Here is a 26,964-nt window from a genome sequence, read left to right as displayed (position 1 = left end):
TTGGCCCAAATTTATGAAGACGTTTTTTTTTTTATTTGATATTTTTTATAGCAGAAAGCAAAATGTTTTTATTTTTTCATTTTCGGTTGCTCAAATACCACCAAAAGAAAGCTCTATTTGTGTGAAAAAAATCTTATACAGCGGGTAAAAAGTATTGAGCATGTCACCATTTTTCTGGGTAAATATATTTTTAAAGGTGCTATTGACATGAAATGTTCACCACACGCCGGTAACAACCCATGCAATCCATACATACAAAGAAACCAAAACAAATAAGTTCAGTAATGAATTTCTGTGTAATAAAATGGAATGATACAGGGAAAAAGCATTGAACACGCTAACTGAAATGTGTTTAATTCAGGCGGTCCCTGGGTTACAATCAAGATGGGGGTCTGTAGGTTTTTATTAAGTTGAATCTGTTTATAAGTTGGAACAGGTTCATTTTTTAAGTGTAGCTCCAGCCAAAAAATACATTTTTAAGCTTTTTGAATGGCATAGGGAAGGGTTAGTGTAATAAAATATAAGCAGCGCTGTAAACAATGTAAGATGAAATATCCGTTTTCACAGGTATTCAAAAATAATGTCCATAAATATCACCATGTGACAAAAGTGAATATGTGCACAAATTCCCAAAAATATCTATAAATGTGTTTGAATATTAATTAAATATAAGTCCATATATCACATCAAGTAGGTTTGTGAAAAAATAATGATAATAGCTTCCAATCTTCCGCCACACCCGGTGTCAGTGAATCCTCTCCCTTCAGATGCAAAACTCACCAACTCAAATTGCCTTACACTCTTGTGTTCGGTGTGTAAACGTGTACAAAAAAACCTCACTGGTAGGTGATAATCCCAGTTCCAACCAATTCAATGAATCTCAAAAAATAGAGCATTACACTGCACAGCAAACTTTGTTCAGAGATGAACCGAAAACCGAGTATATTGGTCGCGGCGGACCCAAGATGTCCACTGATCACTCACCACCTCCCTGCTGTTCCTTCCTGGATCTCCGCTTCCTTGATCGACCTTTATACGTCACACGTTCACTTCAGACGGTTGCCGCACAGCCATCCCCCGACATGTTTTGTCATAAAAAACTTGGTCATGGGATTGATCAATCCCAAGGCCAAGTCTGCTTGTCATTGGCTACAGCAGAATAAACGCTGAAATTTGCTCAGATGCAGAATTGTCGCTGTCATTACTTTCACAAATCGCTATCGCTCAATTCTGCAAGTGATTCTAATTTATTATCGCTGTTTTCTAGCTGGTCTAAAACCACTTTTGACATAAACGGACACTTTGGTTGCTATGGACATTCTCCAGTTTCCAGGCAGAAAGAACAGTTTTTATAATGTAAAACTGCATGCATGTCCACTGCATGTGGACAGACCACTAGGGACAAAAGGGGATATGTAATTATTTGATACAGTACTGTAATCTGTAAGATTACAGTATACTGTATCTATACTGCGTTTTTCATTTTTTTAATTTGCCGCCGAACTCCTCCCCCCGTGCGTCGTGCTGCTCGCAGGGAACGGAGCTTGGCAGTCACCAGTGTGAATCGAGCAAGATGACCGTGCGCACACAGCGGTGAGACATCGCAGGATCCAGGGACAAGGTAAGTAACTTCCCCTGTATCCTGCAATGCGATCCCGAGTCTGGCTCGGGGTTACCGCTTTTGGTATGAGAAATTCACCCCGAGCTAGACTCTGGAATACTGCCAGGGAGGTTAAAGGGGGCCATACACAGTATTAAGAACTGGGGTATGTAAACTTTTGATCAGGGTAATTTGACTAGTTTCTGTTATCATTATGATTTAAAAATAGTAAACATGGTTGATTGATAATAAATGGCTTCAGCCAAACACTAACCATGAGTGAAAGAAAAGTTTTTGTGTTCTCATTCATATTCTCTGAAAAGTGGCCAATCATAAATTCTGCCAGGGTATGTAAATGTATGAGCACAACTGTAAGTATAACATGTTTGTTATTTTCATTTAAAAAAAATCTGAACCTTTTTCAACCTCTTTCATGCATTCCTTGCATGAAGGAAAAAAATGTGTAGGCATCGACACCCCCCCCCCCCTCGCCGCCCTTATTACTTGCTTGAGCCCTCATTTCATCCAGCGCTGCGTTTGAAGCTCTTCTCACCCCTTCTGGATCTTGCTGGCTTTGCTGGAGTACCAATGTCAATCCAAAGCCAGTGACGGGGCGAGCCAGGTCCCGCTGTCTGTCAATGGATGCAGCAGCAGGGCTTGGAAGCAAGCACGCATGAGTGCCCCCATGGGAAGCATCTTCCCATGGAGGCATTGGATAGAGAGGAGGGGCCAGGAGCACCAGAATAGAGGAGGTTCGTGGCCGCTCTGTGCAATTCTATTGCATAGAGCAGGTAAGTATAGAGATGTGTGGTGTTACTTATTTTTTATTTTTACATTTACCTTTACAATTGCTTTAAAGAAATTTGTTTCATTATTATAAATGAATGACAATCAAGGAGAATGTAACCATGTAAAAATCAAAAGGTTATCCTAATTTCATAAAACATATACTCACCTTATAAAATAAAGATTTTGTAGGATTTTAAATGAGGCTAGAAACAAAGGGGTAATGCCTGCATCCCGAGTATCATTGTAAAAGTGGGAGAAAGGGGGAATGACAAAGGTGGGACTTTAAATGCAACACACAGCAGTACAATATAAGAATAGGAAGTCGAGCGACTGGTAGGATCATGTTTTCTGTTTTTTATTTATAAGAACTCATATAGCATTTTATGGGCATACAGCCTCTTTTTTTTTTTTTTTAAAGTGTATTTTGTGCGTGTACTCGAGAGAGGAGCCGGACTGCAGGAGTTGGGAGTAGGCAGGCCTCCCCCAGAGGCAATCTGCCACCTTTCTCCATGCCCCGGGTGGCAATAGTGGGTGTGTGAGGGGGTCCTCCCACACAGCCCGCCCTACCTGCTCCGCTTTGAAGCCCAACGGGGCAGAGGGACTCCCTATAAGGGAGTGAGAGGATCTAGCCCGCTCAACCAGCCCCGTTAGTCCTTCGCCTCTCTTTTTAGAGACCGCATGGTCAAAGTACGTGAATGTTAACCCAATTTCGAGTGCGTGTAAGTGTGGTGGTTTTTGTGGGAGGGGGGTGGGCGTACTAAGCGCAGACTTACCTCGCATAGCACACCCACCGGGAGCCGTGCTGAGACCACCAAACTCAATTCACATGTAGCTGAGACCGGGATCCGAACCCCTAGCTGCAGAGGTGAATGGCTTGTCAGCGCAGTGCCAATCGCGTTGAGCCACTGCAGCCACATACAGCCTCTTAATAATAACATTTGAGTCACATAGAATTCAGAATACAAAGTGATCCGCAGTTGCATATAAAAACGATTTTACAGTTACAAACAGTTAACAAATGATAACATTGTACACACAACCAATATATGACAAATGCCTTGTTGGTCTAGAAAATCCTTATAGGGAATGGGAAAAAAAAAAAAAGAAGCAAAAGTAAATACCACAATGGTACATACTAAATGAATTAAATCTGTTATTAAAATCATGTAAATTGATCCATGGTATTCAATGATGGTGAAAATGTTGTTGCTCTACGCGTTTCGCGGTCTACTAACCGCTCATCAGGAGAAAAAAACCATGGCGTTTATCTAGAAAAAGAAGATATATACTTAACTGGGTATTTACCAATATTAATAATGGGGTATAGGGGAGGGAAACATAATAAATTGGGTTGAAAATAAATAAAACAATTATATGGGGGGGGATCTTTGCGTCCAACTTACATCCGCAACTGCAGCATGCAATCGAGAATCGCCAGCACTCAGTGGGGCCTCACCTCCACCTTGTTTGGAGGCTTGGTTACCATACTGACCTTCTGACTATAGCAGTTTTTGCGTCACTAACCTAAAACAAGCATGCATATTAGGACTTCATGCTTACTTTATCAGCTGAATACTTGTTGACTCAGAATATGGAATTTTTACGACATGCAATCAGATACCATTTCAAAAAGTAAGTCATCAGAGGAATTCTCAGTTTTTCTCCTGTGACAGTTATCCTTCAAGCAAGCCATTGGAAGGTGTATTTTGCTTCCTCAAAAACAAACGTTGGCCTTGATTCAGAAACAGTATAGTTTTAGCCAATAATATTCTCATCCTATCTGGCTGAATCAGGCAACGATCCTTATGACTAACTGCAAACCCAAGCCAAAATGATTCGCTGATCATTTTATGCCTGCAGATTGCATATTAAGAATTGGTCCAGTTTATTGGGCAGCTTATTTGCTGGAATTCATAGTTCCTCATGAACATACAGATGTTGCACATTGTTGTCATCAGTAGACAATATTCTGGTCAGCAGCAGTACTAGACTGAGGTGTAAGAACTTTATGCTGTCAGGTGCTTTTGGAAAAGTGTTGAAGGATATAATCTTAACTGTTTTTTGCTCTGCTTTAGTCCTGCTCCAGTTCTCTGGCAGCATGCCACTCCTCCTTTATTATCACAACCAAAATAGATCCATCTGGAAGTCCGTCTTCTGGAAAACAATTTACAGACATTTTATCATAAAAGAGGGGAAAAAAAGTTTTGGAATTAAAGTGATGCCAATTCAGCAGTCTAGGACATCAATGTGTCTGTCAAAGTGTCATATAGGCAGTAGAAAGGTTTCAGTTGTATTTACCCTAAATGACCTGATGTCAAATCCAAGCCACAATGTAAGTCTCAAGTACTATTCAGTTTTCTATTGTACTGAAAATAAAGGATTATTTTTAATTCTTTCTCACCCTTTAGGCTTCATTTCCATGGACGTTTTTACAGCCACTTTTCTGAGCGTTTTTTACAGTTTAAAAAAGCCTGTCCATGTTATTAAGCACTCCTGGGAATTTTCTGTGTTTACAGAGGCTACAGTGACCCAAGAAATTTTTGCTGATAAAACGCTGGAGCTCAAAAATGCCACAGTAGCGTTTTTGCGCGTTTTTTAGCTTTTTTTTAATGTCTGGCGTTTTTACAGCTCTAACGCTGGAGCTTCAGAACGCACTGGTCCTGTTTTTTTTTTGCAGCTTAAAAACGGCTCCATCTACAGCTCAAAAACGTCATGGTGGGCATGAGGCCATAGACTAACATGGAGAGCCGTTTTTAAGCTGCAAAAAATGCTCAGAAAAGTGGCTGAAAAAACGTCCATGGAAATGAAGCCTTATAAAAAAGCAAACCCTGGACAAAAAGTGCAAAGTTGGATTTATTTTTTTCCCAAACAATGGCTACGCAGATGTTTTTCAGCTTTAGACCCCTTTTACACCCTTTCTCGGCAGCTAGCGGGGGTCAAAAGTGCCCCACTAGCGGCCGAAATGCGCCTAAAATCCGATGGTTAAAATAGTGGCGTTTTACCGCCGACTCTATGGACGGCACAGTGTGAAAGGGGTCTAAGTGGGAGGTGTTAACACTGGTAGCCAATTAGAATGTGGTAATGTAAGTAATCGTGTAGAGAGGGCACAAAGCCAGAGAAGTCAATACAAACATTTAAATACATTTATATTAAAGGTGTTGCTTTTCGATAGGCATTATGTGTAAGGTGTTAAAATGGAGGAATGGATATACTAATGGCAGACTGTTTGCATGTGTCTACATCAGGGTTTCTAAACCAGGGTTCCTCCAGAGGTTGCTAGGGGTTTCTAGAGCAATGAGCAATTTCTGCCTTTCATATAAGTTTCTACTGACACCATTGAAATTTTTAGCTATCTGTAGGGGCGCGTACACGCGGTCGGATAAAACCAATGAGAATGGACCGAGGTTCAGTTTCATCGGTCCAAACCGACCGTGTGTATAGCCCATCGGTCTGTTGTCCTTCGGTCCAAAATTTTAAAACATGCTTTAAAATTGAACCAATGGACTGCTGCCCGATCGGTCCAAACCGATGGTTCGTACAGAAAGCATCGGTTCAAAACCCGCGCATGCTCAGAATCAAGTCGACGCATGCTTGGAAGCATTGAACTTCGTTTTATTCAGCACGTTGTGTGTTTGACGTCACCGCGTTCTGACCCGATCGGTTTTTGGAACTATGGTGTGTACGCACATCAGACCATCAGACCATCAGGCCACTTCAGCGGTGAACCGATGGAAATGGCCCGTCGGACCATTCTCATCGGTTTGGAACGACCGTGTGTACGCGGCCTAAGGGGGTAATCCCTCCTAATGACCACAAGTGTAAGGGCAAATATTCCCACTGACTATCGCACTGATGTACCATGAGTTGTTCGGAAAGTAATTTCAGGGATTCCTATGTATTTAAAAGGCTGAGAAAGGCTGATCTAGACACATAAATAGAGATTTCTCATTTGGAGGTTTATGTTTACATTTTATGTTGGGTCAGCTCCAACCGACGTTGTATTTTCATACGCGTTTTGGCAAGTTGGATTAACATGCCGGTTTCTTGTATCTCTTTACAACCATGGAATTTCCTGTTCTATTAAAAAAAATCAAAAACATAAATTATAGTATCCCCCCCCCCCCCCCCCCCCCCCCCCCCCCCAAGGTATTCTTCATAAGGTAACTAGGGACTTCATAAATGATTGTAAAAAAAGTGATACATTTGTTTTAGTCATGACGGTGAGATTCAAACAACTGTGGGGCATTGCCGTTCTTGGATCCACCTGAGTCTTCTGATCATATTGTCTACAGACAGTGTTTAGTTTCTAGCATTGGCTAAATGCAAATCAATCTATTTCCTAATTCTGCGATTAGCAATAGGAACAAAAGGCTAAGGCCTAGTACACACTGGCCAAATGTTGGGCGACATCGGCCGGTTCAATAAAAACTGTCCGACATTTGGCTAATGTGTATGGCGGCCTTTCCAACAGACAGGCTGTCTGTCGGACAAGCATGCTGGAAAACCAGCAGCTGACCAACTCCTTGCTGACTGGAGTGTTCTAGCTGAGGGGCTGTCCTGTCCCCCTGTCAGAACGCAAAAGAACAGCAGGGGGATTGATGCACAAATGTCGGATCGTTAGAACAGCGGCTCCGACCAGAGCTGCCAAATTATTATTATTTTTTTTGACCCAGTGGTTGTGTACCAGGCTTAAGTCTATGTTTTTAAAATTGTTCCCTCCCCCTACCTATCCTACCTAACCTGTATAAAAAATGTGTGTATTTCCTATTTTTAATCTGATTACTCAATCCTTCAGCTCTGGCTCAGGGAGCACTCAACAACAGCTGGGAATTCTGGGACCCATGACATCACTCATAGGCTCCCATGGCTCTGCTATTGTTGGCGCTCCCTTCTCTCCCCTGCAAAGTGAATTCAAAATAGGTAGATGCAAACATATTTTTTTTATATAGGTTAGCCAGGCTAGTCTACCTAGTGTAGGGAATGTTTTTTAAGAATAGGTAAACATAGGCTTTTCTTCCACGTTAAGGCCATCAGATTGCTCCGAATAAAGTTTATTTTTTATTTTTGTAAAAAACACGTAATGCAATTTTCCTTATGAATATAGATATGTGCTGACCAGTCGCCCAAAGAGGTGCTCTTTGGGGCGACTGGTCAGCACATATCTATATGCATATGGAAAATTGCATTACATGTTTTCTTGTTTGTGTCATCTGTTTACCTGTTTCGATTTTTTTGATAGAGCTGGCTGCCCTATACTAATTTATGGTCACAGTGTAACCCCTGATGAAGCCAATTTGGCGAAATATATAGGGAAACATCATACCTGACCATCAGTATATTTCAATGTGGGAACTCCAGCGACCCAGATTACCCAATATTGCTGCAACAATTTACTTGTTTTTAAACAAATTGTTTATCATATGGTTTGTATAACAATTTCATGATACTTTTAATAAATAATAAAAATTTATTGTGACGTTTGATATTCTTATAATTGAGCATCCTCTTTTCCCAAGTTGTGTCACTTGTTATTAATAACCAGCTTATTGTTTAGTGGTTGGAACAACAAACTTTTCTGGATATATTTTCTCATGTAGCAGGATATTTGAGTATGATGGTACCAAAACCCTCTATTCCATGTAAATGTGACATTCACTAAATATTCACTGCAGATTAACCATTTAATAATGTTGGGTGGATGTAAATTTCACTGCTTTATACATATACCCCTTAGATGTAAAAAACAAAATATGTAAAGAAGTTCTAGAAAAATAGGGAACTCGCTTATAAATTTGTTAAAGGAGTAATAAAATACATATTTTAATATAGCTTGTGTATCGGTCTTAATATTAACTTTTCGTGCTGCCCTGCAAAAGAGACAGCGAGTAAGCTAGCCAGGGCTCTCTTGCTTTGCATTGTACTGTCATTCTAACATGTTTACAGGTGGGGAGAGCACTTATTATTGTGCTGCTGCTCCTTTTTTGTCTAATCACGGGCCGTGCAAAGAGAGGTGACTTAAAATGATTGATTTTTTTCTTTAAAAATAACAAATATATAGTCGCCTATTTAATGGGTGGGTTTCTTATGATCTAAGGCATGGCCTGTGGCCCTCCAGCTGTCGTTGAACTACAATTCCCATCATGCCTCTGCCTTTGGGAGTCATGCTTGTAACTTTCTGCTTTGCAATGCATCATGGGACGTGTAGTACTGCAGCAGCTGGAGGGCCACAGGTTGAGAGCACCCATGATCTGAGGTTAAAAATGCTGAACTGTGCATTTTTAAGTAATGTGGCCATAATTGTAGGATGTATTTCATATCCTTAGATTTCGATTTTTGCCTGGATATCCACTTTCAAAATACTTTTTGCAGTCAATTAATATTTAAAATATAGAAATGCTCTAACTTCATTATATACCTTTTAATATTTGTTTTTCAATAAATGATTTTCTGCTTTTGTGTATATTTTGTGATTTCATTGGACATCGTAGTCTTGCCTTTAGCACAGTGAAACCTATGATTTATGGAGTTGTACAAATCAGAGTTGTGCTGAAAATCACAATAGCTGTTTTGTTTAAAAAAAAACTTAGTGAGCCAAATATGTTGAAAGGCAAACAGGTGAAGAAATTACGAAAAAGCTGTTGAAACTATTCATTGTGTTTGTTTTGTTACAAAAGGGAAATGTTAAATGTATGAGTTCTGGGCAGAAATCCATTAGTATTATAATATTGCATATTAGGTATACAATAAATACATGTTGGGCGTTCTGTTCTAAATCAAAACTTAAAGTGGAAGTAAACCCTCCTATCGTTTTTAGCCAAGGAAGCGCCCATCTTGACCTCTGTTTAATCTGCAACTGCCATGATGCTGTACATGTGACCTGTTATGAAACCAGCCATTGGATGGTTTGGCAGTTTGGTTGAGAGCACAAACAAATGTGACAGCTAGCATTTCCGGCATGCCGGGAATGTTGACTGTTTTTGTAACTATGAAATTGAAGGGTTTACTTCCACTTTAATTTTCTTCTCCTAAGTGGGCAGGTTTGAATAAAGCCAACCTTATTTCAGTTTGTTTAGGACAATATTTTTACACAAGTGACTTCCTAATAATGGAAAGTGGTGCTCTTGCCAGTGTTCGGCATGGGACCATTGTTGGCAGAGTCACCCATAGCATAACAAGCCATCAATGTGAGGCAGCAGCACCTGGGCACAGAAGAGAGTATCTTACTTTTTAAATATTGTTGTCAATTGGTTTGATACAGTACAATAAAACAGTTATGACTTGTATTTGTCAAGATGCCTATTATCAGAGTTAGCTTTTTCCAAAGAAATAGTTGAGTCAACTAAGATCTCTATCAGAATTTTTTCCAACCTCTGTAATGCCACATTTATTTATGTGGCACTGTCACCTCTGTAGGTATTTAGTGTATTACATACAATAGAAACCAATTTAGATATATACAAAACACATGAACAACATGTGCAGACACATAGCAAAACATAAGGAAGAACACAATCTACAGTATGGATGAGAGCCCTGCCCATACAAGATTACAATCTACAAGAGGCATGAAAAAGAGAAGAGAATAAGTAACCTCATCAGAGAATAAGCAACATATTATACATTGACCTGAAGAAGTGGGGTTTAAGAATAAGTTTGGAGAGCAAATTACAGAATTGTATAACAAAAATTGAGGTCCACAGTTCGGAAGAAAGATAATGGTAGCAAGAATGCAATGGGGTACATGAAATAGAGTGGAAAATGTGCACAGACCAGGGGTTGGGCTTAGGGCAGTGTATCGAGACACTGGCGAGGAGATATATAGAGGTTGGTCTTGGTGGCTAAAAGAGCATCTGGAGCTGAGGGCATGTTTGGGCTGAATGCATGTTGTAGAACATCTAACTGCCAAAGTATAGAGATGGTTTTGTAGTCTGTACAAGAAATTTGTATGAGGTGAAACAGGGCAGAACCTGGAAGGGAGTCCATTATGCTGGTAAGATTGACAGCTGCAGAATGGGGATGTTTCTGATTTTGTCCATTTCCTTAAAGCACGTAGCATAGTCCTAATGCCGCGTACAGACGATCGGACATTCCGACAACAAAACCGTGGAAAAATTTCAGACATATGTTGGCTCAAACTTGTCTTGCATACACACGGTCCCACAAATAGAGACGGAAATTCCGAACGTCAGGACGCGGTGACAAACACGTACGACGGCACTATAAAAGGGAAGTTCAATACAAGTCGTGTTAGTAGATATTTGGTGAGAGACGATTCGCACTTTTCAACCTCATGTTTTTCAGTTCGTTACAGCGTGACGAATGTGCAATGTCATTGCGAACGCTAGTTTTACCAGACCAAGCGCTTCTGTCTCGTACTTGATTGAAAGTATGCATGGAATTTTGTGCATCAGAATTGTCCACACACAATCGGAATTTACGAGAACGGATTTTGTTGTCGGAAAAATTGAGAACCAGCTCAACAACAAATGTCCGATGGGGCCTACATACGGTTGGAATTTCCGACCAAAAGCTCCCATCGAACATTTGTTGTCAGAAATTCCGAGCGTGTGTACAAGACACTGTACGGGAGGTAAAAAGCGGCAAAAAGGTAGTTAAACATTTTGAATTAATTTCTTGTAAAAAAAAAAAACATTTTGAACCCTTAACCCTTGTGTGACTATGGATGTATACGTTTTTTTTTTTTGACTGACACAAGAGGGAGCTTTAATGGACATTCATAACATTTTAGGAAATATTAGTATTGCTTTGTTTGTTTTTCCATTCAGCTACTTAGGAACAGTTCTTTAACCTTATAGGCTCCATTTACACCATGGCATTCCGTTTTGCGAGCAGTCCCCGTTACTTTGAATGGCACCAAATCGTGGCACGATTTTGCCACTTAATGAATCGCGGTAAAATCGCGGGACGCCCAAAAGTAGTACAAGATCTTCTTTTGGGTGTCGGGCATTCCACCATTGTGTTTCCGCGATTGTACCGCAATTTGTCAAGCGACAATCGTGGCAAAATCGTGCCGCGATTTGGTGCCATTCAAAGTAAAAGGGATCGCAAGTGTGTCCCGCAACGTTTCCAAATCATGGGCAGAATATGGGCGATTCTGGCAGCAAAACGGAATGCCATGATGTGAATGGAGCCTTAGTATTTTATTCCAGGGGTATTGGCGCAATGAGGGTAGACGCTGGTAAAGAAAGCATTTGAGTCCAGGTAGTGCACTTATGCCTTGAGCTCAATGAGGAAATTAAAAAGTGAAAAAAATCTGCACAGATTGTTTGCGGGCTTCTGTGCAGGAGAATTTGCAGAAAGAGTGGGAATGTGATAATGATTGAGGGGATTAGGAAGTCTGATAGAGAGCAAGTGACAATTGTATCAATTGTTTGATCATCATTGTATATAAAAGGAAGGATTTTGGCTGCAGAGTCACTTCATCCTCTCCTTCCCAGCATGCTAACATTAGCGGTACAGGGGAGACTGAGCAGTAACGATGGTTTATACTAAGGTGGAGGTGTTTGCTATACCCATCGTAAACACAGGTATCATACCTACTTGAAAGCAGTCTTACTACACTTAGTGGAATGAATAATGGAGTAGGTTTGGATTGAGCATTGTGAATACATAGGAGAGAGGTTCTACATAGTTACCTGCACTGTTTTATTTCAAATTTTGCTTGCGTCTAGTGTGAAAATGCAAAAGGTTTCTGAAGAAGTGATAATATGATGAATTCTTTGCTGCACCCAAAATTGGAAGTAATAAAGCTTTCTTTTTTGGGTGTAGCACAAAGATAAAATAAACCCTACTTCCTTTTTTTTACCCTTCAAAGTAAAAGCATAATGTGCTAGTAAGCACATTATGTGACTCTTGCTTGCAAACAAATGTTCGCCCCTCTTCCTTCCAGGGCTGTGGACTCAGTCGCTGTGACTGGCCGGAGCCATGTAACGTCACTCCCGCGCAAGGGAGCCGCCGGTCACGGCTCTCTCTTGTGAAGAAATGGCAAAAGGAAGGGGTTTGTTCACAGCGCATCCGCCATTGATATCATCGGCACAGTAAATATCTCCTAAACAGCGCACGTTTAGGAGATATTTACAGTACCTATAGGTAAGTCTTCTTCTAGGCTTATTTATAGGTACAACTTGAAAAGGGAGGTTTACAACCTCTTTAACTCCTGTGATTCTATGTGGTACAGTTTAGAAAGAAAAGATTGATCAAACCAAGTCCGGTGCTGAAAGGTAATTTTAGCAAGGTAACGTAGACATGTTGCATGTATCACAAAGCCAACTGACCTCCTAAAATCACCATCCTATGACATTTTAAAAATGCATCTTTAGTTAAAGCGTCACCCACATCATAAAAATTATTAATACATGGTGTATTACATGCTGTTCATACTGTCACTATGAGATTTGTTTTCTGTATTCTGCAAAAAAAACTGGTTGATCCTGCTGCTCTCTACCTCCACCTAATGTGCATGTCCCCAATTCCGTTTTCAGTGAGTTTCTTTGCTGAGCATTTCCTCCCTATCACATCTGAGCAGCCCATGTGACTATAAAGTCATACATGTGGGTGTATCTACAGTGGTAAATGACAGCCCACTTCCTCCCTCCTCCTCCATGCCCACTAACCAGCTAAACACAATGAGAGTGGGATATCACATGTAGATTAATGGAGGCTTCATCTCCCTCCTATTATTCTAAGACATAGGCTGGAGAGGCAAGACACAGCCATAATGTGTGACTGCCATAAATCCGCCCAAAGATTTTATTTCAAATATATATTTGTATGACAATTTAAAACGGTTTATTGATTATTAATTTTTAGTAGGGACAGTGTAAATAGAGAAGTGTGTGTTTAGCATCACTTTAAAGGAAAGTGTTTTACATTTTTCTAGCTCATATGTAATCCTCTGCGTAATAACTGTTTAATATCTTTGTGAGGTGCTGTTTTCTGTAAGCCGGTGCATACTTTTCTTTTTAATTACAAATATTGAGAAAACGAGTGTTTTCAAGCATTCATTGAATCCCCAGCGGTGCAGAGGAACATCTGCAAGAGTAATGATGGAGTTCTTGGCTGTTCTCACAGTGAGGAAGCCTGCAGCTGATCAGCTCTGCCTCATTTGTAGGTGTCACTGCAGTAGGGATTAGTGGAGAAGATTCCAGGCAACGTGACACAGTGACCAAGCCAAAGAAAGCCTCCCAGCTTAAATCCAGCTAATTTTTCAGCCATTGTTTAACCAAAACAAAAACCAATTAAGACACATTTCAGTGATAATTGTGCGGCGTGTGCAGACATTCTTTTCCAGCACATCTTAAATTGTTCCTTCTGTTTGAGGATTTAGAAACCCTCAACGTTTAAGAAGCAGAGGTTTATTTTTATTTTTTTGCAAAAGTACACAATGTATTCTTAACTTAATTTGGATATAGAATTTTAACATAAGTTCCATATCTTTTCATAGGTCTGTCCTGTTGTTCAACATATTTCATATACAGAAGTGTGCTAATAAAGGGCAAACGCAAACCGTGTAACTAGCATCTGTGCTGAACTACTATAGGGATGACATTGCATGTGTTGGACCTGAAAATCTCTGTTCAATCTGATCAACATATGTGCACAGCCAAGTGTAACACCTAATATTACTGATTACTGCGTATCTAAACCCTGATAACAGTGCAGCACAGGAAGCTGTTTACTGACTGCATTTCTGGCAGCATCGAGGGGTATTTTTTTGTATTTGTTAAAAGTTATACTAAGACCATTTTTAAAGGGGTTGTAAGGCTTTTTTTTTTAAAATAACAAACATGTTATACTTGCCTTCACTGTGCAGTTCGTTTTGCACAGAGTGACCCCGATCCTCGTCTTCTGGGTCCCTCAGCGGCTTTCTCGGCTCCTCCCCACAATAGCTAACTCCTAATGGGAAGCTCTCTCCCAAGGGGGTTAGCTTGCGGGCGCGCTCTTGTGATACAGCTGGCGGCTATAGCTGACTGTATCGCTCACCCCCGGCGCTCTGCATCATTGGATGTGATTGACAGCAGCGTAAGCCAATGGCTGCTATCAATCTAGCCAATCAACGGCCAGACTCTGTTTAGAAGAGGACATCGGGGGACGCGCACAGCAGGTGAACGGGCTCAGGTAAGTAAAACGGGGGGCCCGTCATTGCCAGGTGTTTTTTTTTCACCTTAATGCATAGGATGCATTAAGGTGAAAAAACACAAACCTTTACAACCCCTTTAATGCTATATATCAAAAAGGAGCACATAAGAAATTTGTTGTTGGGGTATATATATATATATATATATATATATATATATATATATATATATATATATATATATATATATATATATATATAAACCCCATCTGAACACTGTCATATACCCTATCACACATATCAAGACATCTTTTGAGTTACAAACTTGGCACTTACAGCACATGTACAGGCTAGCCCATTGTGCTTCCAAATGTGACTGGCAGGTAAGGGGTTAACACCAGGGGGCGATCAAGGGGTTAATGTGTTCCCTAGGGAGTCATTCTTACTGTGGGGGGATAGGACTGACTGGGGGAGGTGACCGATCAGTGTCTTTATGTACAAGGGACATGCCATCGGTCTCCTCTCCCTGACAGGACGTGGATCTCTGTGTTTACACACAGAGATCCACGTCCCTGGGCTCTGTAACTGCCGATGGTGGGTAGCTGGTGGATATCGCGGCCACCAGGTACGCGCACTGGCACCTGAGGGACGCTGCGGGCATGAGCGAGCGCCCCCCAGCGGCCGAGGGGCCAGAGGACGTTATATGGCATCCTTCCGGCATTGTAGAGCCACCTTGTGGCTGTCAATGTACAATAGCCGGTATGCCAAGTGGTTAATTGCATGTAAAATGCTGTATATTTTGCTAGAAAATTACTTAGAAGTGCCAAACATCATATATATTTTTTTAAAGCAGAGGCTCTAGAAAATAAAACGGTGGGTGCTGCAATTTTTTTATGTCACACAGTATTTACGCAGTGGTTTTTCAAACCGTTTTTTAGAAAAAAATCACTTTTTTGCATTTCAATGCACAAAAAACATAATCCAATGCCTAATTGTTTGGTAAAACCTAAAAGAAGATGTTACTTTAAATAAATGGATACCAAACATGTCACGCTTTAAAATTGCGCACGTCTGTGCAACAGTGACAAACGGTGTACATTTTACTATCTGTAGGCAATGCTTTAAAAAGCCTTTACAGGATGCCACTTTAGATTTACACGGGGGTCTGGTGCTAGAATTACTGCCCACGATCCATTCATGGTGATGCCTCATGTGTGGGGTTATTCCTGTTTGCACATCAGTAGAACCAACGTGTGCCCTCACCTTTGTGCGTGAGCACAGGGGGACGAGAAAAAAAGTTTATTTTTTCTTCATTATTATTTTTACATTGTCACTTTTATTTTTGGGTCACTTTAATTGTTCTCTCAGGGCATATGAGTATCCCCCTTGATAGCAATAACCAGAGTCTGGTCTCCTCTGTTTTTTCCTATTTAAAAATGGTTTTGTTTACATCTGGGGAATCTCAAAGTGATGTATACTTATCATTTCTGGTTTCTTACACCACAGAGGCAATCGGCGCTGTTCCAGTCTCTGATTACCTCTATAGTCAGCTGGCAGAAGCGCCAGCTTGTCTCTCAGGTCTACCAGTGGGATGGGAGAGCCTGAGAAAGCAGCAGAAAGAGGTAGAGGGGAGGAACCACCTCTCCCACTGCTTGTAAAAGCAATCCAGTGGCTAATTAACAATTGGGATTGCTTTTACAGCAAAGCTGACCATCGGTTCTAAGAAAAAACAATACTGGGATGATGCCTGCAGCTGCAAGCATCATCCTGGTATACCCACTCGAAGACCAGTGGCAAAAAATAAATAAATACATGCACATCACCTCTATAAGATGCACATTTCCTCATGTTTTATCCCTTTAAAAACACTGTACAGAAAAATCCCTGTTGACCTGCCAGAAATCCAGTGCTCACCTACATTTTTTTGTTAACTGAAATCGTAAGCGGTGGTATTGGCCCTACCCTGCACCTCTGTCTTTCTCCATGTGCATACATTGACTTATTTTTCAGAAAATCTGTGCTTCTACCTTGACTCCTAGGGGTTGCCTACACACTGTGTAGGAAAAAGGCTTCCTTGGGAGATGTAGTTCTGGAGGGAGTTGTCAGTTGGAGCTGTCCTCCCAGCAGCTACCCTTGCATGAATTGTATACACCTGGTGATGATGTAACAGTGATTTAGGCTACAGTCACACTGGCGATTTAGACCGGTGCAAATTGTAGCGGCAGGAATCTTCTGATTGCTGCGGCTCTGAGCGGCTAGGTGCGATTTGCACTTCTCTGCACATCCAGCAATTTCCGACTGCTGTATGCACTTTGTTTGCATCCAGCAGAGATCACTGCAGGTAATTGCTGGCTGTGTAAACAGCTGCTGCCAACCTGTCATAGTGAGCAGGGGCTCATGGCCACACCTAGCCACTCAGAGCAGTAGCAGGAATCTTCTGATTCCCGCTACTATAATTTTCACCGGCCTAAATCGCCAGTGTGAGCGTATCCTAACAAAAACTGTCTCTACCAAGGTAAAAGAAAAAAATTAATGTCCGAACATGCAATACAGGCTTGTTTAAGGGTATATTACGGTCACACTGATACAAATACTTTGTGTAGACTTGGGCCACTGCATACACACCTGTAGGGATATTGGCCAAGGTGCAATCTATGAAAAAAGTATGTAGAATATTAAGCAGGCATCAGGTATACTTAGAGGACATGCAACAGGAAGAACTTCCACTGTGGTTTTATTAATGGCAACATTTCGGCAACCTTTCGATTTTTGAGAAAGTTGGGCTGCGCCCCGATGAAACATTGACAGGTTATTGCTCATGCAAAATTTTGCAAAAAAAATTGCATGCACAATTTACACAAAGTACTTCAATGTTTTTTTTTTTTTTTTAAACCATCCACCATGCGTGCTTAATTATTAAATCCTTTCCATGTATCCACTACCACCACCAGATGTGCTCTCACCTGGATTTATCGACCGCACAATACATGCTTATGTCCCTCTAAGTGTTTCAAGGTAAATATTCCAAAATGACACCAGTCTATAATAATGCTTATCCTTTTAAAAATGTTGTTAAACCAAATTTAAAAATCCACACTTATATGCAACAGGTGTGAGATCTCACCAAATGTATCCAGCTTGATTGTGAAAAATAGCAATCATGTGCAATATCGCAACACACTGTGGGTTACCGCACTTCCACGTCACTCAATCGTCATAACGTCTTCCAGGACAGGCCCTTATGTGTTTTATCACAGGGCATGTGACTTCAGTGTGATTGGATGGTCCAGGCGCCATGTTGCCATAGCCTCATGCTTTATTAACAGTGCCATTTTATTGTAGCGTACGTTTAAATTAATACAAGCATGTTGAAATTCCTCCTTTTGCAAGTCCCGTTGATTACACCTCCGGTCTGCTTCATATTCTACATACTGATTTTATACACTCACCAGCCACTTTTTTAGGTACGCCTTGCTAGTACTGGGGTGGACCCCCTGTTGCCTTCAGAACTGCCTTTAGTTATTTTTGGCATAGATTCAACAAGGTGTTGGAAACATTCCTCAGAGATTTTTTTTATTTTCAAGAAACCAATGGTGAGATGATTTGAGCTTTGTGACATGGTGCATTATCCTGCTGGAAATAGCCATCAGAAAATGGGTACACTGTAGTCATAAAGGTGTGAACATGGTCAGCAACAATACTCAGGTAGGCCATGGCGTTCAAACAATGCTCAATTGGTACTAAGGGGCCCAAAGTGTGCAAGAAACTATTCCCCACACCATTGCACCACCACCACCAGCCTGAACTGTTGATACAAGGCAGGATGGATCCATGCTTTCATGTTTACGCCAAATTCTGACCCTACCATCTGAATGTCGCAGCTGAAATTGAGACTCATCAGACAGGGGAACTTTTTCCATTCTTTAATTGACCCTGTCTGAATTTTAGCCTCAGTTTCCTGTTCTTAGCTGACCAGAGTGGCACCTGGTGTGGTCTTCTGCTGCTGTAGCCTGGCTTCTTTAGGGTTTGATGTGTTGTCCGTTCAGAGATAGTATTTTGCATACCTTGGTTGTAACGAGTGGTTATTTGAGTTACTTTCTAGCTCGTACCAGTCTCCCTATTCTCCTCTGACATCATGAGGCATTTTGGTCCACATAACTGTTGCTCACTGGATATTTTCTCTTTTTCAGACCATTCTCTTTAAACCATAGAGATGGTTGTGTGTGAAAATCCCAGTAGATCAGCAGTTTTTGAAACTGATTCATACTCAGACCAGCCTACTTGGCACCAACAACCATGCCACATTCAAAGTCACTTAAACAAGTCGTCTTCACCAAGTTTAGATGCCTAAATGCAGCCATTGATGCATTTACTGTATTTGCATAAATGCAGTTTCTGCCATGTGATAGGCTGAGTAACCAAGCAATTGAACAGGTGTACCTAATAATAAAGTTGCCGGTGAGTGTATACACCCGTCCGATAACAGGAAATGATTCCACTGCCGAACAGCGTTTTATCAACATGTGCGTGTTTATATCCTATGTGCATTAGAGGCACTGCTGGTGCTGCTCTTCTATTAGTGAAACAGTTTGCTGTATTGTTCATGCTTGCCTAATTGTTTTCAAGTCATCTTGTGAAATCCAGTGGGCAGTCTTTAATACATAAGTACTAGTATAGTCAGTAGATTTATTTTTTGTGACATTTATATTTCTCAGTCTTGCTCTGTCTGCTCTTTATTTGGGTTACAGAATGAAATTCCATTTACCTTGTTTGCCTTTTAATAGCTCCTATGGGAAAACACAAACCATTGCACTGTTTAATAGATTCCTTTAGCCTGTCAGATTTATGAAGGTGCCAAAGTTCTGTATACTATGTACTTGAGCCAAATCTACCTATGCAAACTTTAGTTTCCCCATAAGTGTTTAGGATTATCCAACATTTTATTTTCCAGTCACAGAATCCTGGAACAGAACACAGATAACCACCCCTTCATCCTAATTTACAGCATCCTGTATCTGCCATCATACACTGTGCTTTATCATTTTTATATGATTGCTCACTTAATGATAATGGAATCTGTTCCACGTACTTTCCATATGTTAACATCAACATCTTCTTTCAGGATGTCTCATGTACTCCAGTTTGATGAAAAGAGTCGGAAGGTAAAAGATGCCACTATGCAAGATGAGGACACGTTTGAGATAGACGATCCAAGGAACCCAGTGAATAAGAGGAGAAGAGAGGAAAGCAAAAAACTGATGAAGCTGAAGAAGGAGAGAAGATGAATGACTTAATTCACATTAATGATCTGTATTTTCCATGATTGCAGGACGTGTCCACTTTCTGTAATTTCAATATATTTTACCAGGAAAAATAAATATGATTAAAAATGATTGTTGTAGAACAATGATTCTACTTTTGTCAAGTCAAGACACTTATAGACCCTTATGACCCTTTGTCATTTTAAGAAATTATCTTCGTAAAAGATGCCTTCTTGAGTTGATTTTTTTTTTTATGAGAACAAGTGTAGAACTAAGGATAAAGCAAACCCTAAAGCCCCATACACATGGCAATTTTCTGTCGATTTCAGACATTTTCCATCCTCATATGATCACCAGAAAATAAGCACTGTATTAACCAAGAGTTTGATTACCACAAATTAGTCAATTGTAAAATTGAATCTAGATAATAAATTAACAGCTTCAATACTGCTTGACGGCTCAAATTGACAACTGAAAAAAATGATGGCAGTTTTGTTGAAAATTGTCAGGTTTCCCATCAGGTTCTGCCAAGGTGATTTCAATGATATCTGTTTGCATTCCATTCTTTGTTTGAAACCACAATTTTATGTCTGATTGGTTTGCTTTCAGCAAAAAATGGAATACAAAATTCAGTCACTCAGATTCCCACTTGTATGACCAGCTTAGCTTTTTGAAGATAAGACTTTCCCATATATTCTGGGTTTAAAATTTAGAAGGTCCTGTCCAGATATTTGAGGTTCAGATATTTGGCACCTGAGCACTCATAGTATATCGATTGCATGGGTACGCCATTTCAGTCCCTGGCCACCTATCAGCAAACCCATGGTGTGTATGTGAGCAGTTCAGGCTGCATGGAAGTATAGTTCTGTGCCTGCTGCGGGGAAGGAGCCCGCTTACGCTCCAGACAATGATAGACAGGAGCTAACGTACCGGGAGCTGAATATCGGAACAAGATCCGTTGTGTGTGAACAAGTGGCAGTCTCAACCCGGACCCCTGCCAGGTCACGGCCCAGTAACAGCTAACTTGTTGTAAACTGCCTAGCTTGCTACATAATCAGCTCATACATCTACAGCTTTGCTATTGCGCAAAGCAGGTAGAGACTTGGGGGCAGATCCACAAAGAGAGTACGCCAGCGTATCTAGTGATACGCCGGCGTACTTTCAAATTTCCTGCGTCGTATCTTTGTTTTGAATCCTCAAAACAAGATACGACGGCATCTGGGTTAGATCCGACAGGCGTACGCCTTCGGATCTTAGATGCAATTCTTCGGCGTCCGCAGGGTGGCGTTCCCATCGTATTCTGCGTTGAGTATGCAAATTAGCTATTTCGGACTATCCACGAACGTACGAGCGGCCGTCGCATTCTTTTACGTAGTTTCTGTTCGGCTTTTTTCGGCGTATAGTTAAATCTGCTATTTGGTGGCGTAGTTAATGTTAAGTATGGCCGTCGTTCCCGCGTCGAATTTGAAAATATTTTATTTTGTTTGCGTAAGTCGTCCGTGAATGCGGCTGGACGTAATTTACGTCCATGTCAAAACAATGACGTCCTTGCGATATCATTTAGCGCAATGCACGGCGGGAAAATTTAGGGACGGCGCATGCGCAGTTCGGCACGGGGACGCGCTTCATTTAAATGAAACCCGACCCTACTCGCCGATTTGAATTACGCGCCGTTACGCCGCGAGAGATACACTACGCCACCGTAACTTACGGCGCAAATTCTTTGTGGATTCAAAGCTTGGCAAAGTAAGTTACAGCGGCGTAGCATATCTCACATACGCTGCGCCCATGCAATTGTATGTGAATCTGCCCCCCTATCTGTTACTTAATTTAGGGAAATTGAATGAACAGGAGTATTTTATTAAATGAATTGCAGAGTTATTGGCTTTAACCAATCAGAATCTTTTATTTTCAGGAATAAACCTGAAAAAATGCAATTATTATTATTATTATTACAAATGGTTAACATGGACATCTTCACTTTGTTGACCACTTCCGTATTATTCCTTGGTTCGAAATGTATAAGATGATGTTGTTTTCACTTTTTTGTGCGTAAATATGTGTTGCTGTTCCAGAATTGTATTTTGTTGATGTTCAATGGAAAACGGCTTTAATTCTCCATCAACCAATTTGATTCCAGCTTACATTCTTCAGATGTCATTTGCTGGTAATACCGTAAAATGTTTTTTGCTTATTCCACTCAAGGAGCTCCTCCAGACTATAGGATGGAAAGAAAATCCTATTTTACGTATTATTTTCACTTTCTAATCTAATCTAAAGTTGGACATGTTGACATTGTATTGTAGCCTATTATCTTTCTTTTTATTGTCAGTGATGTATACTACAAAATACGGGTTTGTGTTTACAATGTAAAATAAAAAATATACATTTAAATCCACAGGCTTTTATGTTATTTGGTTACAATGTATACCTACAGATTTAAAGCAATTGTGAACTCCTATACATTCTGACCCTATTACAATATGGAACACCAATAAAAATTATAGAGACAGTATAACCATATTGGTTATGGTGAGAAGGAACTAAGAGAATCGCTGCTTTTAAAGAAAGTCCTCTAACTGAATCCATGCATAGCACAGTAAAGCCTTTTTAGAACAGAAGATGTATGTCACATTCCAGCAGCATATCCCATAAATAGGTAATCCAGCAGAATACTTCTCTAACCCTTCTTGTGCAGAGTGGTTTTGTACCCTCCTTCCTGTAGTTTTCACCAGGCGTCTTGTTTGCTCCTGGCAGAGGCTATATGCGGTATAGTAATGATGTCACTGATACTATTACAAGGTAATATCTTGATTTGTAAAAACATTTGGAGCACGCAAAGTGAATATAAATCCTTTGTGGTTCTTAAGAAATTAACGTTCTTATGCTTGGAGTTCAGCTTTAAAATGTCATTGAATGTGCTGGTCATGAATAATAAAGATTGCGTTTTGATGTTTGTGTACAACCTGCCCGGTTTGTATTTTGATTTTTTAATGTTTATGTTGCTGTTTTAGCCCCTTTTTTTATTAAGCAATTCCAATCAAATATTGGTCAACGCATCTTTTAATACAATACTTGAATGTATTTACATGCTTTGCTGAATAAAAAAGTTGAAATCCTATTGTTTAGCATATGGTTGGTTCACAACTTTGTGATACAGCTTATTGTGAAAAGGAAACGGAAACAAACTATATAGACCTAATATCACCCTGTTTGTTACCATGTGTGCTGCAACACACATGCTGGCCCTAATGTTCCACATGTGTTGCAGCACACATGGAAATTAAAGAAAAAGCACTCACATGGCCATGTCCCTAAATAGTTGGGTATACAAGAAAAGGGGAAGGGGTACCAAAATGGTAACCCCCACATTTGACTTTAAAGGAACAATGGAAGACACTCAAACAATGGAAAAAATATTACAATATTTATTGAAAAAAGCACATGGTACATAAAGAACATTTGAAAGAATTAAAAAAGTGTGTGTGTATATGTATATATATGTGTGTATATATATATAAAATACATGATAGAAAATAAACCCCTGTGCGTCAACACGTTTCGCTGTCTCGCTTTGTCAGGACACATTCAGGGATCATTGGAAAAGGAGAAAAACAGGTCTCACTTATGAGAGCTATTAAAAAGGACAAAATCAGCCCATATAACCCCTGGAGAAGAGACACACGCTCATCACTGTGCAACACACATGGTAACAGACACAAGCAGGTTTTAATAGGCCTATATACTTGGTAACTAACAGTTTTCTCCATCTACAAAAACACCTGCCACAACATTGTATTTTGACAGTGGGCACCCTCCACTGACTGGTGGAAGATTTTTCCAACATGTCCCTTTGACAGAAATTGGTTCAACAATGGACCTCAGTTGAGTGGGTTAGCCCACACAGTAATCGCTATTTTATTCGCCCCCTGCTGGCCCAGCCAAGTTTTAATCAGTGTATGGCCAGCTTAAGTTAGCCACGGTTCAGTGACCATGAATATTGGATGAAAGTGTTCTGATCTGATGACTGTCTAATGTCTGTGTGACATTCCGCCCAATGGCCCTAAATGGTTGTGCTTAGGATAAAAAGAGAACCGATAAGCTGGAACACCTTAACCCATTGTTTTTCTTTCTCCTGAGATAAGACAGTCCTGGACAGTCTGCATGTGTCTTCTCCATTGCATAAACAGGAATGCCAATTTGACCAGAGCAGATCTCCTTGTGAGGTTTTTGAATAATGCATGTATGTCAGCGCATTCACCAATATCTAAGGCCAGTTTTAGGGTAACGATGATTGATATGTTTTCCTCATTTTAAAAACATTAGGATATTAAAAAAGAAAAGTTTGTAATGTGACCTGCACTGCATAATTATTCAGCAGCCTCAAAAATACAAAAGTTTCCAAAGGTGTCTTGTTCTGATGTACTAGTATATATTAACACATCAAAGCATGTCATGTAAAATACTTAACCTACTTCAAAGCAACCTAAAAAGGAGACCTTTCTGTTGGTGCCCCAAGTGTTGCTTGAACCAGATCTTGTTATGCATATCCAAGAACCTGATAAATGTTGCTACTCAGCTTATTCATTCTGACTTCTCACAACTTAATAATCCTTTGATCTTGTTTTCCTATGCAGGAGTCCCCTCTGTGTCTGTAATTACTTAATTCCTTCACTGTGTTAGTGTTCTTCACCTCCGCTGCAGGGCTTTCCCAAGCATGTAAACTTTCACAAATTGAACAAGGACTTTCTCCCACCACATACTGTGCTCAGAAATTTCCCACACACTGTTCATCATAAATAATGTAATGGTCACTTGCACTGGAAAATGCCCCACTTAAAGCGAACAATGGCTGGTCCATACTAATGTCCGAAATGTCACAAACGAGCATGAGTAGAGTTTCCTTCCAATGTATTATTTTCTGTTATGAATCATGTTGTTGCAGAGTTTCTGTTTAATGTCCCTTGAAGGGGTCATAATAGTTTTGCAAATTATTCTGCTCTGTAACTTCCTATGAATGAACTATAACAATGCTATCAGCAAAGGTGTGGCATATAATTTATTCATCTGCCCGCCAGATTTATGGGTTGACTTTTTAGTAACTGTGTGGCCACCCTTCCTTGGCAAATTTACAGTAAAGATAGGGACAGAATACACTTTGTTTGAGAACATGTTTAAATGCTGATGTAATTTCTATATTTGTTATGTATATTTTTGCCTGTATGTAAGTGTATTTATGATTTTTCATTTGCATGCCTACACATAGATCCCAAGCTGGAAAGATCAGCCCTGACACCTCCATTATACACGTGTGGTAAGCAGAGTTTGCAAGGGCAATCAATAGAAAGCCAATTGAAAGAAAATGGGTATCCCCTTTGACCCCTACAGTTAAAGTGATTGTTAATGATCACCTTGTAAAACAACCCATTCAGTTTAAAATATAACTGAAAGGCATGACATTTTTGCATAGATATATAAAAGAAAACATAAATACCCGTTTTTCACTTTTTTATAAGTGATCGCATTCCTTTTGTTCTCAGCTGCATAAGAGCTGGGGGGAGAAGCAGCAGCATACTGAGCTTCCCAGTGCATGGCTGTGCAACTGGAGCATGTCAGGTCAAGTCTGATCATTGGAGAAGAGTACACTGAGTTCCCAGCATAGCCAGAGAACTGACAACGGTGTGCTCTCCTGCTTAATGTAGTCAGTTTTTAGTGGGAAAGCAGAGGGACTGGCAGGATCACCAGGAATTTCACAAATTTCACACAAAGGAAGCAATACAAAGAGAACAAGATACTTTCTTTTACAAGTACATGGTACAGCAGCCACATATCAGGAATATGTTGACGTGTTGGTGTAACAAACACTTTAAATAGTGGGTTAAACATGTCTATTTATATCTCAGATGAAGTCTCCTAGAAAATTGCCTCCCCTATTTTGGGCCCCGTTCACACTATGCATTGCGGGAACTTGCGTTTCAGCTTGCAACTTTGCTCTATTCCCGCGCACAAATGTGTGTTGCACTTTGGGCAGCCCATTGCCCTAAGTGCGATTGTCCAGATAAGTTCAGGGACCAAGTTTTTATGCCTAAGCCAGTAGCAATTTTACACTCCTATTTTCTATGATTCTCACACAACAGTCGCAGAAACATCGCACTGACAGCAAAGACAATCGAAAATCTGTAATTTTTCCTGCACTCTCAAATCACAAGTTAAATTTTCTATAAGACTTAAATATGGCTTTAGTACGGTCTTATGGAAAGGTCCCTGACCTAAAAAGGAACACCTTCTTCAAATATTTAATGATCTGGTCCTGGTAGCTGGAAAACCCTGCACTGTGCTTTGGGTAACAGATTATTTGTGCAGATTTGAATGCACTGTAATAATGGATGCCATTGTATATTTTTCTGTGTATCTTTTGTGAGGGGGTTAGCTCGGTAGCGGGGTGTGTGACCCCTTGGATGGGTTCAACACACACTGAATTTATACAGACTGGCAGTCGAAGACGGTTGAAAACAAAGTTTTTGGTTTATTTTTCTATCTTGCTGGAAAACAATTGCAAGCATCCAAACAACATAAACAAAATCAAACATAAAATAAATCCTAGCCACTTTGGGCGTCTACCTTCCACACAGGAACCTATCTATGAAGTCTAACACAGCCTACTGCTGGGTAGACAGTGCTGGTCATACAGCACAAACAATAGTCTTTTGATTTTTATCACACAGAAAAATCAATGGTCTCCTCACCTCCTCAGGAGACTTTCAGTACGCTGCTCTCCTACTCACAAAGCCTTAGGAATGATGCAGGGCTTCAGTGGTAATCCTTTGGGCTACTTATAGAGGCCTTAATTGCCTTATTCTGAACAGCTGAAGTTTTTTCAACGGCCTTTAGCCTTTCTCTGGCTACGTTTGTAGCCGACGCCTGATAACCATCTGTGTATCGTCTAAACAAGGCATAAATGTATGTCCCATCAGTGACAACACCCACAGATTTACCTGACTTCCTGTCACACTTTGTACGCAGCATTACTGTATTGACATTGTACACACGATCGGAATTTCCGACAACAAAACCGTAGATTTTTTTTTCCGACTGAATTTTGGCTCAAACTTGTGTTGCATACACACGGTCACACAAATGTCGGAAATTCCGAACGTCGAGAATGCGGTGACGTACAACACTACGACAAGCCGAGAAAAATTAAGTTCAATGATTCT

General features: G+C 40.4%; 1 protein-coding gene across 1 annotated transcript in view; it reads left to right on the top strand.

Moving 5' to 3' along the window:
- The window catches only part of CWC27 (CWC27 spliceosome associated cyclophilin), a 220,978-nt gene extending 200,978 nt beyond the window's left edge, over window positions 1-20,000 (top strand). The window contains exon 14 of the mRNA XM_040340260.1: window positions 19,609-20,000. Within this exon, the coding sequence (XP_040196194.1) occupies window positions 19,609-19,771 (163 nt within the window). The 3' untranslated portion in view covers window positions 19,772-20,000. The remainder of the gene's footprint in view (window positions 1-19,608) is intronic.
- The last annotated feature ends 6,964 nt before the right edge of the window (window positions 20,001-26,964 follow it).

This window comes from Rana temporaria, chromosome 1, assembly GCF_905171775.1.
Source record: "Rana temporaria chromosome 1, aRanTem1.1, whole genome shotgun sequence".
Classification (NCBI taxonomy): domain Eukaryota; kingdom Metazoa; phylum Chordata; class Amphibia; order Anura; family Ranidae; genus Rana; species Rana temporaria.
The sequence above is the reverse complement of the archived record's forward strand: the minus strand, read 5'-3'. Positions and strand labels throughout refer to the sequence as shown.